This window comes from Lissotriton helveticus, chromosome 3_1 (assembly GCF_964261635.1).
Source record: "Lissotriton helveticus chromosome 3_1, aLisHel1.1, whole genome shotgun sequence".
NCBI classification, from domain to species: domain Eukaryota; kingdom Metazoa; phylum Chordata; class Amphibia; order Caudata; family Salamandridae; genus Lissotriton; species Lissotriton helveticus.
In genome coordinates, this window is record NC_136061.1 from 317,814,011 (window position 1) to 317,831,506 (window position 17,496).

At 47.0% G+C, this 17,496-nt stretch overlaps 1 protein-coding gene across 1 annotated transcript in view; it reads left to right on the forward strand.

Annotated features, from left to right (window-relative positions):
* Positions 1-17,496, forward strand: part of SLC47A1 (solute carrier family 47 member 1) — a 945,948-nt gene that overhangs the window by 336,694 nt on the left and 591,758 nt on the right. Inside the window, exon 2 of the mRNA XM_078683588.1 lies at positions 12,601-12,702. Coding sequence (XP_078539714.1) covers positions 12,601-12,702 — 102 coding nt within the window. The remainder of the gene's footprint in view (positions 1-12,600; positions 12,703-17,496) is intronic.

Genomic DNA, 17,496 nt, shown 5'->3' on the forward strand with positions numbered 1-17,496 from the left:
ATTCTGTTTAGTCTGTTGGCTAAGACCTTCGCGTAGATTTTGCAGTCGACATTTATTAGCGATATTGGTCTGTAGTTCTGGGGGTATTGTGGGTCTTTCCCCTCCTTAGGGATTATGGTGATGTTGACTTCGCACATGGACTCCGTCATCTTCCCGTTCTGGATGCACGTCGAGTACGTTTGTGCCATTAGCGTTTTAATGTGTTCGCTGAAAGTTTTGTAGAATGCCGCGGAGTATCCGTCTGGTCCTGGTGCTTTGTTCTGTTTCAGTTGGGTTATGGCTGTTCCGATCTCTTCTTCCGTTATGTCTGCTTCGAGCGATTCCCTCTCGTCTTCCTTGAGTTTTGGCAGATTGGTGTTACTGAGCAGACCTAGCCCTGCATCTTTGCTCAGGGTCCGATCTTCGGTGTACAGCTCTTGGTAGAATTGTCTGAAGACTTCTAGTATACCTTTGTTCGTTGTTTGAGATTTGTTCGTTCGATCTGTTATTGCTGCTATCGTGTGCTGCCTCTGTTTTGCCTTGAGGTAGGATGCCAGCTGTTTGCCTGCTTTGTTTGCTGCGCATAGGTTGACTGATTTGAACTTTGTTAGCCAGGACCCTGCTCTCTCACTTAGGATCTTGTTCAGTTCATATTTCTTTTTTGTGAGTAGGGTGAGCGTGTTCTTGTCTGTTATGTTTGCGCAGTGGCCTCTCTCCAGTGCTGTTATCTCCTCCTCCAGCTCAGTGATTTTCTTGTTTCTGCTTCTGTTCATCCTGGATTTGATATTTATTAGTTTCCCCCTCAGTGTTGCTTTAAGGGCGTCCCAGATGGTGTCTTTGCCTACCTCGCCATTGTCGTTGTGCTCGAGGTATTCTTTAATTGTGGCTTCGATTTCTTTAATGTTCTCGCTGCTCTGGAGGATGTCGTCGTTGAGCCTCCATCTCCTCGTTGGGCTCTCGTTGTGTTTGCCACTGAGAGTGAGCGTTATGTGAGCGTGGTCTGAGATGGTTATCGGGGCTATCTCCGTCTGCTCTATAAGGTGCGTGTGGGTGTTGGACATCAATATGTAGTCAATCCTGCTGTAGGAGTTGTGAGGGTGTGAGTAGAAGGTGTACTCACGTGCAGTTGGGTGTTGTAGCCTCCATGGGTCTGCTAGGTGTTGTTTGGTACACAGGTCTTTCAGGGTGTTGCTGCTGTTGCTGGAGGTGTGGCTCGATCTGATCGGGTGTCTGTCCGTTGCTTGGTCCATTGTTCTATTCATGTCCCCGGCCGTGATCAGGAGGTCCTCTTGGGGCAGGCTGGACAGTTTGCTGTTTACTGCTTGCCAGAACTGTTTCTCCTCGGAGTTAGGGCCGTATATGTTGGCCACGTGTATTCTGTCGCTCCCTCTTTGGACGCTCGTTATTAGCATGCGGCCGTCTTCGTCTGCGTCCGTAGATTGTGTTGTCAGGTTGGCCTTCTTGCTCAGGATTGTTATTACTCCTCTTTTCTTCCCTTTTGCTGGTGAGCAGTGTATTTCCCCTATCCATCTGGCCTTGAGTTGCCCTGCTTCCTCTTCTGAGAGCTTGGTCTCTTGCAGCATGTATATGTCTCCCTTTAGTTTGGCCAGGTGTTCCAGTATTTTCCTTCGTTTGACCGGGTGATTCAGTCCTTTAACGTTCATGGAAACTATCTTCAGGTCGGTAGACAGGACTGCCTTCGTTGGGTCTGTCATGGTGGTTTGGTGCTGTCGCTGCTGTTTTGCATTGTGCGGCCCCCCCCAGGGGTCTGCGTGGGAGTGCAAAGAGGGAAAAAGTAAAAGATGTATGTAGAAAAGGGAAATAATAAGAACATTTTGTCCATTACACCGATGGGTGCTGTAACATGCGCTGCTTTCTTGTCCACCTGCATCACTTCTCCCCCCCCTCCCCCCCTCCCCCCCTCCCCCCCTCCCCCCGTCAGTAGTACCTCGGGTGTGTGACAGCAAGGGTCCTCACACTCCCCCCCCCCCGAGTCTTGATAAGTTCCTGGTGTTAGCCTGGCCCCCCAGGATCATGTGCTGGCTTATAAAACAAAGAGAGACAGAAAGAATGAAGAGAAGAAAAGGATATTGTTGTTGTTCCGTCTCTTCTTTCGTGGCTGCGGTGTCTCTACTGAGGTTGTTGCGTTTGCTCTTGTTGAGCGATTGCCTGAGGTAGATTTTGTTTGTTTTGAGTTCACAGAGCCCTGGTGCTGGGTTGCGCATGCGATTGTCTGAGGTAGATTTTGTTCGTTTGAGTTCACAGAGTCCTGGTGCTGGGACGCGCATGCATGCTGCACGGGACTCTCTCTTTCCTATTCCTCCCCTTCGTGTGTCTCGTCTGAGGATGCCCTTCGCTTCGCTCCGGGGCTAGGTAGTTCCATTTCTTCTGGTTCCGGCCCCTGTAGGTATCTGTGTAGGTCGTTGGGGTCATCGAAGATTTTGCTTCCGTGCCTGTCCGTCACCCTCATTTTTGACGGGCCAGCAAAGGTGAAGGCGATGTTCTTCTTCCGCAGGCGGTCTCTTAGGGCTAGGAAGCCTTTCCTCACCTCGACTGTTAGTTTAGAGAAGTCTTGGGTGATGGTTACCTTGCTTCCGCTTACCAGCATTGGACGACCTTTCCTGGCTACGGAAAAAATCGCGTCGGTGTGGTTCTCTCTTAGTGGTTTGCATATTATAGGCCTCGGGGCGTTACTATTCGCTTGTTTCCTGGCCGGTATGCGATATGCTTTGGTGATTTCAAGCGGTTTGTCGAAGCTGAGCCCGGTGAGCTTGGGTATTAGAGACTCTAGCATAAGGGCACACGCCCCAGGTGTGTCTTCCTCCTCCTCGGGCACTCCCAGGAGTCGTATGTTACCTTTGCGGCTTCTATCCTCCTGCTCCGCCATGGCCTTTTGTAATGCCGTCGTTCTCTTTATCACCAGCCCCAGGTCTTTGTGTGTAATGCTGGCATTGTCCTCCAGCAGGCCGATCCTTTTCTCTTCCTCGTCTATCCTGCCGTTGGCTTTGCTTTGTTCTGCCCTGATCGCTATTAGCTCCATTTGGATGCTATCTACTGTCTTTTTCGTGGCTTTTGCTAACTCGTTCCCTTCTGTTATTTCCTTTAGTAGAGTGTCCAGTGTGATTGTGCCGTCCCCTTGGCCGTTGCGTTCTTTGATCGGGGAGGGCGGTGTTTCATTCTTGCTCTTTTTCAATTCGTTCGCACCGTGCTTCCCGTCTCTCCCTGCCATGCTTCCTCTGGCCAGGCTTGTCTTATGTTTCCCACCTGTTGGTTGTTGGCTTGTGCCGGCCTTGTTTCCTCCTTCCTTGTTCCTTAGGGTGCTTATTGTCGTTAGGGGGTTATCCCTGAACCTGGGTGGCCACTTGACCAATCTTGTTTTTGTCCGGTACTCCGCCAGCCTCCTGCGGTTCGCCTATGTCCTGACTTCCTCCGCACTGGCCGGCTCGGAGTTGAGTAGCCCCGCACCCTCCGCTGTTCCTCTTGCGTGTTGGTCGGGGATTTAGGCCTGGTGGCGGCCCCTGGACCTTGCTCCTTCCTGCGGTCGTTTCTCCGCATCGGCTGTGCGCCCGCTGCCTCCACCGCTGTTCAGGGGGGGGGCCTGGGCTCCTTTTGGCCTCGCACCTTTTGCTGGCCCGGGTGTGCCTGCGGCTCTTTAGCGAGCGCCCCCCCTGCTCCGCCTTGTCCCAGATGGTCGCCCGTTTGCTTCGTCCCCTCCCCTCCAAGATGGCCGCCTCTTTATTTTCCCTTCGCCTCCGTCTTTTGGTTGACCGTGCGTCGGTTATTGGGTGTGTTATTGCTATTGTTATTGTTTATTTATTTAACACCTCCCCTGTCTGTGCCGGTTCCGTTATTGATGTACCCTTTTAGCCTCTGGTGCTCTGGTGCTCCGCGGCACTTCTGCGAACTATCCAAAGATGGCTGCTTGCTCGCTTCTGACCTTTCTAAGATGGCCGCCCCTCTGAGACGCTTGCTAGCTTCTGACCCCCTTCAAAGATGGCCGCCCCCTTGAGCCGCTCCTCGTGTTTACGCCCGGTGTGCTTCTTGGGGCTTTGTTGACCGCAGTGTTATTCCTGTTTGCTCCTTCGTTATCGGCGCTTGCCTTCTTCCCCCTTCAGGGCGCCTCTCCCGGTGCGCTCCATGTCTGGTAGCGTGCTTCCCCCACCGCCGCTTGCTTCGGCAATTTCTCCGCTGTCCGCCGTTCGTTGCGCTAGTCCCCTCTGACTGTGCTCCCGCTATGCAGCCTTTCTTGCTTAGTCTTGCGGTGCGCTTGCGGTGTGGTGTCTCTCACCCCTCGCCTTTCCCACACCAAGATGGCCACCTCGGTCTTTGTCTGCGCCGGGATGGAGGGGGGGGGGAGTCAGGGGGTGTTTTTTCTGCTCACTATCGTACTCACGGTACTGGCGGTACTGGCGGGTGTCTCTCCCTCCTGCCGGCTTCGGGAGGGGCTCTGCACCTGGGGGCCTGGAGTCTCTTGCTTGATAACGCGGCGGTCTTTCTCAGTTCCTCTCCGAGGTGGCCGCCATCTTCCCTCTGCTTCTTCTCGTCCTGGCCGTTTCCTTTATCTTCTTTTTTTCTCCCGGTTTTGGTGGGCGAAACTTTGCTTGACTCGGCTCAGGCAATGCCCCTTACGTTCACACACCTCTTCCTCGGTTCTTGTGGCACTTCTCTCTGGTTTGTTTGCTTTGCTCGCCGTTCTTTTACTCGGGGGGTCGGGAGCTCCGGACTTAGGTTTGCCTCCCCCTTGCCATCCAAGCCACGCCCCAGAACGGGCATTTCTGTCGGGAAGACAAGGAGACACTCTTTAGAGATGGACGATGCTTCATGAGGGATGTGGAGGGTTTTAAAGTGTCTCTGCTTGTCTAAGAACCATTCATCCCTCAAAACGCGATGGCTGTGCAAGCTCTCCCTGAATTTCTGGAGGCAATGTTGGGAAGAAGGACAGACATGTTGATGTTAGGTGGAATGCTTCAATATTTTGCTAAACAGCAGGGATGTTGAGATTACATGGTTCCTGCATCATGATGATTGCTTCGTGTATTTATGATTTGCCACATTTGCCACATGATCCTGTGCTTCTTGCTCAAACGATTAAAAGTTACAAAATGCTGGTGCTTGAGTGCATTTACCTCCTTCCAGCTGTTGTTTGTGGTCTCCAAGCATTAAAGAGGTACGTATTGGTATGGGTATTTTTATAGCGCTTACTGCCTCTGATGACATGCTGAAGCGCTGTGGGACAGGTAACACGCGACTCTGTGGGATCCCAATATTAATGCTGGAGGTGAATATTCTGCTCGCTTATCACCTTCCTGCCGCCCATGAACCAGTTGACTTGTTGAGAAGGATACCAGACACCCCCATGCCCCTCCCCCTCTCTGCTGAGAGCAGGCAGCATTAATCTCGTTTTCGTGCCACACAGCACACAGTTTTCACATTGGAGTGTTTCCCGCCTGTCTTTTCAAACTGCTGTAACGTTAGCACAGTATATAGTGTAACCTATGTGTGTGTATGGCGCATGCTTGCTAGCATTATGTAGCTTGTTTCATCCGTGTACCTCCTCTGTATTTGCGCAGCCTCTCAGGGGAAGTGGGTGTATTGTGGTGGTGTGTATTTCTCATGTGTACATCACCCGAGCGTAGGGCTACCAGTTATCATTTGATTAATGCTTCACAAAGGATAAAAAAACAAACATTTACAATGCCAACAGCTCGAAATAATGTCAGTGCGAGAACTATTGCATTGTAAATACTTGTTTTAAATTCATCCCATAAGATCTCACAACACTTTCCCAGTAATTTTCCATGTGGGTCTTGTGAGAGGCTCGTGGGATTGCAATAGACCTCATGGCAGATTCAGCAATTTTCCATGCGGGTCTCGCAAGTGTCTTGCGGGATCACATGGGCCTTACCCCCTGAAGCTTGCATGCTACTCTTTCGAAACTCTCGCGGGATCACAACACAATTATAGAGAAATAGTACTATGTGGGAAGCACCAGCCTCTGCTTTCAAATTTCTCTCTCAAATAACCACGATGCATAGTAGGTCATGTGCAAAGAGTGGCCTCTCCGCCTAGACCCCTCTATGCATAACGGGTGTACATAGTAGCAGTTACGGCCCGTGCAGGTAAGAGCAGGGGGGCCAGCTGGGGGGGATTTCGACGGATGAGGGAAATTTAAATAAATAATTGATTTTCCCTCGTCATCGTCTGTTGAAATCTCCCCCAGCTGACCCTACCGGCCCATCGCTCTTACCTGCACGGGCTGCTGCTGCGTAGTAGGGTGTGTCATGGGACTGGCCTGACCTTTCAGACCTCTTTCTCAGATAATGGATGTGTGCAGTAGGGTGTGTAGATGGAGTAAACTCTCCTTTGAGACCTCTCTCCCAGATGATGGGTAAGCATAGTAGTGAGTGGGGAGGGACTAGCCTCTCCTTGAGACCTCAGTTGCAGATGACGGGAGTGCATAGTAGGGTGTGGGGACATACTGGCCTTTCCTTTAAGACCTCTATCTCAGATGACGGATATGCATAGTAGTGTGTGGGGAGGGCTGGCCTCTCGTTTCTGACCTCTCTCAGATGGCTGGTGTGCCTGGTAGGGTGTGTGGAGAGCCACTGGCCCTTCCGCTGAGACCTCTCTCTCAAATGACGAGTGTGTGTAGTAGGGTGTGTGCACAGACTGGCCTCTCTACTGAGATGTCGCCTTCCAGACCTCTCTCTCAGCTGATTGGTGTGCATAGTAGGGTGTGCGGATAGAGACTGGCCTCTCCGCTGAGACCCCTCTTTTGAATATAACTTTTTTTAAATTTCTTTTTATTAATAACAAAACAACAAAGTCGCAGACTTACAATAACTCAATGCAATAATAGGAAATCAATAATACTTCACATACAGCTTTATACATACTTTTACCATGCTGCCAGCCGACAAAAACTATTAGGGTGTTGACTCCACCAAGGAGGTTCCCGTCGGCAAGATAGGTGCTTGACAAATATCACCCCTGTATCCTTTCCATGTTCTCCCATATTTGCAACCATTTCTTGGGCCACCCTCGTACCACATAGACTCATTTTTCGCAAAACATGCACCAGTCCATGTCACCTTTCCATTCTTTAAGGTCCGGGGTTGCCCTTACCTCCCACTTACTTGCTACGTTCCTTTGGGCTATTAATAATCCCACTGTCACCCAAATCTTTCTTTACTGCTCAAGTCCGTTGGCACCCAGAAATTTAGGAGACCTTGTTTAGCCTCCACAGTGAGTTTCTGACCCATAACCTCACACATGCATGCGTGGACCGCCCTCCAATATTGAGCTATGTATGGGCACTCCCACAGTATGTGGTAGAATGTGCCTTCTTGGCCACAGTACCATCTGCAACTGGAGTCAGTGCTGAATCCCATCCTAACTAAAGTTGGCCCGGAGACATATATCCTATGGAGTATTTTCAGCGGTACTAGTTTCAATTTTGAGGAAATTGCCCACTCGCGTGGGGACACCAACGCTTCCATCCATTCGTCCTCATCGAGTTCCTGTAGGTCACCCTCACATTTAGTATGAAACTGCGGAAGGGGGTCAGGGGCGTGGTGAATTAATTTCAGGTTTGTCAAGGAAATTGCCTTCTTAGGCATATATCTGTCCAAAAACCTATCCTCGATAGGAGAGGCTTCCGGAGGGGTCTCTCCCTTTGGGATGGTTGTCTGCAATGTGTGTCGTATCTGGAGGTATCTAAACCTTTCCGACTCGGCAAGTTCATATTTCTGTTGGAGTGCTGTGAAGGGCAAAACCTCCCCCTTTTTCCAAAGATCCATTACACGTGAGATCCCTATCAATTCCCATTTATCAAACCCTTTAGTCTTCCAAATATAGCCCAACTCTCCCACAGTGGAGTGCTTTGAGTTAGCCCATCCAATATTTTTCTGAACCGAGTGCCACACCTGTACAGAGTGTTTCGTGGGTCCAGTCAGAGGGAATTCTGGGGTTCTTGAATATAATTCCCGTGTATAGTTACCACCAAGGAGAAGCCATCTATCCATAGCATAGCCCGGATCAGTGGGAGCTCGATAAGAGCAATGATCAATGGCCGCCAGTTGCCCTGCCCAGTAATGTTTCTTAATGTTCTGCAAATCTATACCACCATCATACCATCCCCTCACCAACTTCGAAAAGAAAATACGTGGCGGGCCAGTACCCCTAAGGAGCCTCCTCTGCATGCTCTCCACCTGTCGAAAATATGAAGCTGGAACCAAGGTAGGTGAGTTCTGCAGGACACACAAAAAGTGGGGTAACAACATCAGCTCTCCTCCAAAGGGAAAGTGGGATTGACTGCCAGTGCTCAACATCACGCTCCAGGCACCGCAGCAGAGGCCGAAGGTTTATTTGATATAAAAGTTTGGAATCTGTGGTAATAAAAAGTCCCAGATATTTGAACTGCCAGAGCTAATCTGAAGCTGATATTTACTGGGCAAAGTCAGAGGGTCACCCTTAAGCGCAAAAATAAGGGATTTCATCCCATTGATCCTGTACCCTGAGTGGGTCCCAAAATTAGTGAAGATATTTAGTACCCGGCGCAAGGAACTTTGTGGGGAGGCTAAATACAGTAAAATATCTTCTGCGTAGAGTGATATGCAATCTTTCCAGCCATCGGCCCAACGCAGCCCTCTTATTATAGGGCCGCAACGAATCCAACAATCCAAATGTTCTAGGGTGAGCGCAAACAACAGCGGGGACAGCGGGCACCCTTGCCTTGTCCCCTTATGGAGATGAAATACAGCCGACTTTTTATTATTGACTACTACCTGTGCTAGTGGGTTGGTATAAGGTAACCGGACCCAACTTATAAATCGAGAACCAAAACGAATCGCTCCAGGACAGCAAACAGGTATGGCCATTCAATGGTGTCAAAAGCCATGGTGGCGTCAAGCGACACCACAACTGCCTCCTCCATATTATTCTTGACCCTTTCCAAAACCCCATGAAGCCTTCTAAGATTCAGGGCAGTATTTCTCGATGGCATTAATCCTGATTGGTCCGAATGAACCAAATCAGGGAGGACACAAATCAAACGGGTGGCGAGTACCTTGGCCAGTATTTTGGCTTCTGCATTTAGTAGTGATATAGGGCTGTATGACATGCAGCTATCTCTAGATTTCCCTTCCTTATGGATAACCACCAATGCGGCAAGTCTCTGATCCAGCAGAAGGAGACCCGCATCCCGGCTTTCCATAAACATTGCTTTACGATGAGGGGCCACTTTGTCGGGTCGTAACTTATAAAGTTCTATAGGGAGGCAATTGGGACCCATCGCTTTCCCAGCCTGGAGAGTTTGGATGGCTTGTGCTATCTCATCAGACTCAAGATCTCCCTTCAATGCCTGCCTTTCGTCTCCCTCCAACACTGGTAAACTAATCTAGGCCAGCAATTCTTTGACTTCTGGGTCTAACCTACCAGGCCTAGCTGAATAGATCTGTGCATTATGTCTGCCAAACTCATCCACAATATCTTGTGGGTTGATGAGTTTGAAACTGGCCTCAGTCCTGAGTTCCGGTACCAGTCGGCCCACCACTGTCCTCCTATCAAGCCTCCCGGTTTTGTGCCCAGTTCGTAAAGGTTCCCTATTTTATGACTGAGCATGGTTTTAGCTGCCTCTTTAACTTCAGTTCTGTACTCCTCTTGCGCTAAGCTGAGAAGGTGTGCTGCCTCATGATCTGTGGTTGTCAGAAGACCCTCTTCCAGGTTTAATATGACCTCCTCTAGTCGAAGAAGTTTGGCTCTTTTTTCCTTTTTGGCCCCAGAAATTTGTGAAAGCGCCTGCCCCGTAATTACAGTTTTAAAAGATTCCCACAGTATTCCTGCCGAATCAAACGTGCCCTGGTTCTCTGCAAAATAGTGCTCGATGTCCTGCTCTAACTTTGATTTGATAGGTGGGTTTTTGAGGTACCAGGGGCTGATTGGTGCGACCCTAGTGCATTCCCCCTCCTCAAACTCCATCTGTAACCATACCGGTGAGTGATCTGATATACCCTTAGCTAGATGTTTGACTTCTGCAACATATACAACCTGTGTTGTCGGGGCGAGGATGTAGTCCAATCGGCACAGACTTTATTGAACTCCAGAGTAAAACGTGTATTGCATGTCAATGGGGTGATATATTCTCCAAAGATCTACCAGACCCATCGCCTCCAAGAATCGAGGGAGGCGCAACTGTGAAGGAGGTATATCTCTAGGCGGGTGATGATCCAGCCCACCAGAGACAACAGAATTTAGATCTCCCCTTACTATTAGCCGACCCTCGGGCAATTCAAGCAGCACCCCACCCAATTCCTGAAATGTAGATTCCTGCAGTCCCGGGGGCAAGTATAGGGATAGCAGCTTTAGTGCTTCCCCTTCCCATCTACCCGATACAGCGACATATCTTCCCAACTGGTCAGTACGGGCTTTGTCTAGCGTCATAGGAAATGTGTATTTTGTAAATATACCTACCCCCCTGGAACCTGTCATAAATCTTGAATATGCAATCAGCCGATAGTCCCCCCGCACCAGTGCTTTGCACATATTACCTATGAGATGAGTTTTCTGAAAAAGCACTACATCTGGGGCATGTCGTTTAAGGAATTGCAGAATGATCCCTCTTTTAAGTTTATCACACAATCCATTACCATTCCAGGATAGTAATTTAAGCAGTGCCTCACCTGTCACACCCATGGCCATGGAGAGTATCTGTTACGGAGAGGGCACCCAACCACCCCTCGGAAACATCCCTTCTTATTCAAACTAATCGGATAAGGGTTCTCACATGGTCAACACCATAGCCATAGTCAAAACAATACCCCCCACCCTGTTGCCCTCCCTGCTCCCCCGCACTCTGGGGTCCAAACTGCCCGTTTACCCCAACCGTGCAGAGTGCCTGTCGCCCTAACTAAAAAGTTAACTAGCGGGTAAAAAGGGGCTACAGACTTCTACCCATTTTTAAAAAAATATCATTTTTATTGGCATTTAGTATATTTTGCAAGTAAACATTCCACATTCTTTATACTCCTATGCACTCAGTTATACTGTTCACATTTAATCACCCTAATATCTATTTTTCCAACGTATTGTGGGAGTTACTGCTCATTTACCATCGCTATTTGCTTTTGGATACCATAAACATACACAGTTATAAAATGTCAACTAGTAAACATTAAAACATGTTACTTTTCCATAACTGAAGGAGCCGGGTAAATACTATGTTGTAGGCATTTGGATATTTTAGGGGAATAAACTTTCCATATTAGTTATGATATCGACACAGTTTGATGAAATCTTTGATTACAAGTGCATCACATATAGAAATACTGTACAGTTTGATTGTAGATTATAACTGATGCCAAAAAAAGAGAAAAGAAAGAGTCTTATAACAAGTAATGTAACATAGTAGGTCCCATACAGACACCTACCCATCATGCCTCCCAGCGCTTTATTATGCATTTCCACATTGTATGTATGGACCTATATCAGAAACAAGAAATTTTCCCAATTGAAAATAACAAAACAATTGCTTCGCTGGATCAGTGATGCGTCCCCAGATACCGAGCATCCGAGGAATATAACTTTTTTACTTCATTTCCACAACAACTCCAATATTGCACATTAAGCAGCCAACTAATCAGAGCGCTCACAAGACTTGCAGAGTCTCTTGCAAGAGCGTGCAGGCTCACAAGAAAAACAAGCATTTGCAATGCCATAGGTCTCGCATTAGGAAAGTGTGAGCTATTGGTATTGTAAATGACAAATTTTTTAAATATGTGTTAGCTTTGAAAATATATAAATTAATAGCATCATTATTCACAAAGCCAATAGCCTACACTTTCCTAATGCGAGTTCTATTGGCTATGGCAATGCTTGTTGGTAGCAAGCAAGGACAGTCCTGTTGTGGTGCTGAGTGATGATGTGGTTGGGCTGAGTGATGTGGTGGTGTATTAGAGTGATGTGGTGGTGTATTAGAGTGATGTGGTGGTGTCCCAGAGTGATGTGGTGGTGTCCCCGAGTGATGTGGTGGTGTCCCCGAGTGATGTGGTGGTGTCCCCGAGTGATGTGGTGGTGTCCCCGAGTGATGTGGTGGTGTTCCCGAGTGATGTGGTAGTGTCCCCGAGTGATGTTGTGGTGTCCCCGAGTGACGTGGTGGTGTCCCAGAGTGATGTGGTGGTGATCCTGAGTAATGTGGTGGTGTTCCTGAGTGATGTGGTGGTGTTCCCAGAGTGATGTGGTGGTGTCCCCATTTTTAAAGATCTTTGGTAGACTTTTCTTTTCCCCTTACTATAATCTCGCCAGCAATGCTCAAGTGCATTGTCTCAAGCAAGCCCTAAAAAAGGCCTCTCGACCGAACATTTCTATTGTTGATTTCGCACTCTCGTGGACTCTTGCAAGAACAACTACCAAAATGTACCTGGTGGTAAAATATATATAATATAACTATTAAGGAAAACAATAGTCTGATGAACCATCTGAAGCTGTCTTAAAGGCCAGAATTAATAAAACAGAGAAATGTGTTTACCAATTGTTTTATTGTCGGCTTTACTTATTCTGATCTCCCGTTTGTGCTGATTCAGTGCTTTGGTCCATCAAAAACAAATGTTCTTTCTTTGTCCCCAGATTCTTTCCCAATTGATGGTCTTTATGATCAGCATTGTGAGTGCCATATTCTGCGGTCACCTTGGGAAGGTGGAGCTGGATGCTGTTTCTCTTGCTATAGCCGTATGTACACTTTATTACCTTTTACTTACTTTATGTTTTTTGAATCAGTGATCACCTAGCAGGTTCTTTTTCTTCTGATAAAATCTCTGCCTACAATCTTGTCAAACAATCCTGTACTGCTAATCAAGCATTTTCCCTTGCAGCCCCTAGTGTTCCAGAACTCTTTCTGCCTCCCAGAGATTGGATACACCACTACTTGTCTTCCGTAAGAGCTCAACGAAAAGGTTACTCACTCGCAGACCTGATTCTGCATTGTAGAAATCTCCATTGAAGCCCTAAACACTTGAATAATTCTACGCGGTATGCATGGACCCCTGAGCACTTCTCCATAGCTATATATTGTCCATGTATGTATATAGCGTGCCAGGATCCATATGTCTATATGATGAAAACCAACCATCAGAGGCCTATCAGCTGAGATTTTTCCTTGTACCCTTAGAATTGAAAACATCACCATTTCATGTTTTCATTGTAGCATCTTTATTGCAAAAAGGGCTGAAACGGAATACCAGGAAGGAGCAAATATAGGTTGATAGGCCTACATTGAAATCAGGATAAAAGAGATCCTGCTGCTATAACATTGCAGGAGCTTCCCCTTCTCATTATGCACTGTAGTGCCAGTTGCCTTCCAGAGCCAGTTCTCTTTATGCGGAACAAATGTCCAACAGTTATTTCCCAGTGTCCAAAATAATTCAGCTGTTGAGGCAGGCAGGTTTTTTATGACTTCAATGTAGAGACCCACGATGCAGAGCCAAGACTACACCCAAGTAAGCTTTTTCTGCGTTGTAGGATCTTCATTGATAGTCATCCACTTGAACACAGCTGTAAGCTAAATTAAATCAGCTTTTGGGCTGTAGAACGGAATACAAAAATGAGAATAATGAAATATGTCCTTTGACTGCAGTGTTATAAATCACTTGAATACATTTAAAAGTGTTTCTTAACCCACCATAGCATCTGCCTGAGTCTACGCATCTTGGGGCATATTTACATGTTCTGGCGCATCTCTGCAAATCAGCAGGGATGTGCCCGAACAGATGCGTCATGCAATTCCCTCCTTCCGCCACCACAGATGTGGCGCATTTACAATGCGGCGCACCATGGTGCAAAGAAGGGAAGATGCCTGACGCATCTTGTGACGTATGGGCGGCGCATTGCTAGAGTCGCGTCGCAAGCAATGTGGTGCGTCACTCCTTACGCCTGCTTCAAGCAGGCGTAAGGATTTGACACAGCACCGTCGTAAAACTGACTCCGTTAAATCTTGTAGATTTCACTGCGCCAGTTTTACGGGGCTTTCCTGCGCGGGAACGCCCACCCTGCGACAGAACGCCCACATGAAACCTGACGCAGGTTTCATGTGGCACAGGGCTTTACAACGTGACGCATCTGCCTAGATGTGTCACGTTATAAATAAGTCGCAACGAGGCGCATTGTTTACGCCGCCGCTGCATCACAAAAGTGACGCAACGGCGGCGTAAAAGTGTCGCAAGGGGCTTGTAAATCTGCCCCAATGTCTTTTAAATGTATGTTCAGATTTCCAAGTTACTGCTTTACAAATGTGAGAAATTGGTACATTTCACAACCATGCCATAGTAGCTGCCATAAGCCTTGTGGAATTACCTTTAGGTCTATCTGGGAGAGGATGGTTTTGTAAATGATAGTGAGTAGTGATACAAGCAAATATCCACCTAGGAACAGACTGTTCATAAACTGCTAAACTCTTTCGAAGATAGCCATAATTCATAAAGAACTGATTTGATTTTCTAAAGATTTTATATTTTTATTTCTTTATTGGTCTTTTCATATTTTTCCATTGTCTTACATTACATGAGAACACAGAATGATCTAGTACATCCTTTGAATCTGCACAAAGCAATACGACAATAATACAATCGAAAGCTACTGTTCACTTTACAACTGAATGTTTCCATTGCATGATAACGCACATATTTATTACCAAGAGACAGGTTCCTAGCATCACTGTAATTGCTTGCCCGCAGTACATCGCCACAGTTTCCAATCTGCAAAGAAAATCGCCAATGCATTATACTAGCATTCCCTGTTGTATTCAATCTATTCATGACTAATGTTAATAACACTTGCAGACGTTGGAGGCAATAGTGTTTGACCACTTCAACATTTCAATGAGGGGATTCCTCCAAAGCAAAATCAAGCTGAGGATCAGTGAACACAAAAGTACCATTCGATGCAATAAACAGTCTACAGGTCTCACTAACCATTTCCTCACTTTTAAACATAAGGCAGAAGACATGCAGTGGTTGGTGCTTGAACGTCCATTTGTGCCATCACATATTAGTGATATCTCCAGATTTCTCTTTGTTAGGGAACAAAAATGGATTTACAGACTTAAATCTGATAGTGAGGGCCTCAATGATGATATTCCTTGTGTCTCTCTATGACTTTTAGCTGTCAAAGAGCATAATACTAATAATTTTATATTAATTGTTGTTGTAAGAATGAAACTGCACCTCCAGTAAATTGGATACCTTTGCACATCCGTGCTAAACAGGTCCTGGTAGGGTGTATCGTAACAACGACTTCAGATTTTTTTTTAAATTAATATTTGTTGTTCAAAATATATTTTTGCAATATTTTTTGCAGTAGCGTATATCATTCACGGTCCTGATGAAAGCCAGATTATTGCTACCTAGAAGGCTGAAACATGTCGACCTTTGTCCTATTGCTATAAGGTAGTTATTTTTTCAAACTATCAGTTTTTAATCTTGAAACTAGGATAACATGTATTAAAAAATGTTTGTGTGTCCCAGTAGTGATTTTTGATTTTCACAATTTTTCTTTTGCACTGCAATTTTTCAGCACCACTGATTGAGATCACAATCGGGCCGATCATCAGTTTTGAATTAAGTGCAGTAGAGTTCCCCCAAGCTAGGGGTGGACTGCACTAGATTCACTTAACCATTCCCAGATGACGATGCTCCGCCAGTGTGGTGGGCTGATGGGATTCATCTCAATATGATGAGGCTGAATTTGTATTGCTCTTAGACTCCACAAAAAAAAAATTCTATCTAGGTTCTCTTTCTCTATACGGCTCGACCGGCAGTCTCCTCTTTAGTTGTTTGGATACTACCCACCAATGCCTCGCCCTCTGCCGCCTGGAACCTTCAGCGTGTATATCATGTAGCAGCTGGTGGGGTGTCATCGTCTTCCCCGCTTTCTTCGCTGCTGAAGGTGGTGAGTATGTTGTCCCAGTGCTGCGATATGGGGTACTTGCAAAGTCTCGCCATTTCCTCCCTGTGTAATGCAGTACTCTCGACTTGTGCCCATATCTTAAGTGATCTTTTCCAGCTGATCGTCTCTGGGGGGTCTGCCTCCTTCCACTGTTTTGTAATTAATCGTTTGGCGACTATCAAACCCAGGTCTCTAAATCGTGATGTGGCTTTGTTCTTCTTGGACCTAACATACCCCCCCAAAATGCAGATTTTCCATGTGGTTGGCAAAGACGTGTCAGTGCAGAGCGCTAAAGTTGTAGCAACTTCTCGCCAGTAGGTTTGGAGGGAGGTGCATGACCATAGCATATGGAGCAGATCTGTGCCGAGCTGTCGACAGCGTGGGCATTCCGCAGTGGCAATGTTAAAATGTCTGCTAATCAGGGGAAAGATACGCCCTTTGTATGATGTGTTTTTTTTTATTTCTTTATTGGCAGTTAAGGAACTTACATCCAGCAATATAGACACATCTGATATCTGTATACAATTGTTACAATTTTCTCACAACAGTGCAGTAGACATATATCTGTTCCACTACGCCACCTTGTGTTATCCAGCTAGGATAATCATATAAGAACCCAGCTACCCAGAACACACCCCCACCCAACCTCAAGTTGTCAGCAAATTGTCAGCGCCACTTCCCCTCAGACATTGTCCAAAGGTCTTTAGGTCTTGACACTCACTACATAGCTACCACAGCGTCTAGTGAGGTATAATGCATCAATGTCTGTCATGTGGGGGATTGCGTATAGAGGATGCTAATGTCGGGGCTTGCAGGACTTTTATATCCGCCAGCATGGTCGTCCATGCCTGCAGATCATCCTCCAATTTCTCATCCCGTCACAATCTCTTCATTCTGACTGCTTCTGCCGCCCCCCACTCACTCAAATCTTGCAACCACAGTTCAATCTTTGGAGGAGCAGTGCCCATCCATGATATAGCAATCCGTCGTTTGGCCAATGCCAATCCCAGCATCACAAACCTCCTGCTTAGTTTATTTTGCTTCGGAGCGGGCAAAAGACCCAGCAGCCCTCCCGTATACCTTTGGGCACGGACCTACCCGTCACCTCCTATATTTTCTCCAGAATAGAGTTCCAGTACTGAGACAGCATCTGGCATGTCCACACCATGGGAATAAAGTCAGAGGCAGCAGCCCCGCATCTGGGGTAGCTATCAGGTCTGGTTGGGAAGATTCTACTAAGTGTTTTGGGGGTGAGGTAAGACTGGTGTACAAAGTTATATTGGACTTATTTAAACCTGACATTCAAGTTGACAGCTTTGACCCCTTCATGAATCCTAATCCAGTCTTTCTCGGACAAGAGCTCCCCCAGTATCACCTCCCACCTACTCTTGACTGGTAGGGGTGCACTGGTCAAGTCCTCCCGCAATGCTCTGTACAGGTGTGTAATAAAACGCCTCCCCTGCGCCATATACAACATAACCTGCAAAACACTGGTTACCGCAGCTTCATCAGGGGTGGAAGTCCATATCCCTCGTGCTACTTGGTTAATCTTCCCATATTGAAGAAATTTACCTTTCCCCCAAC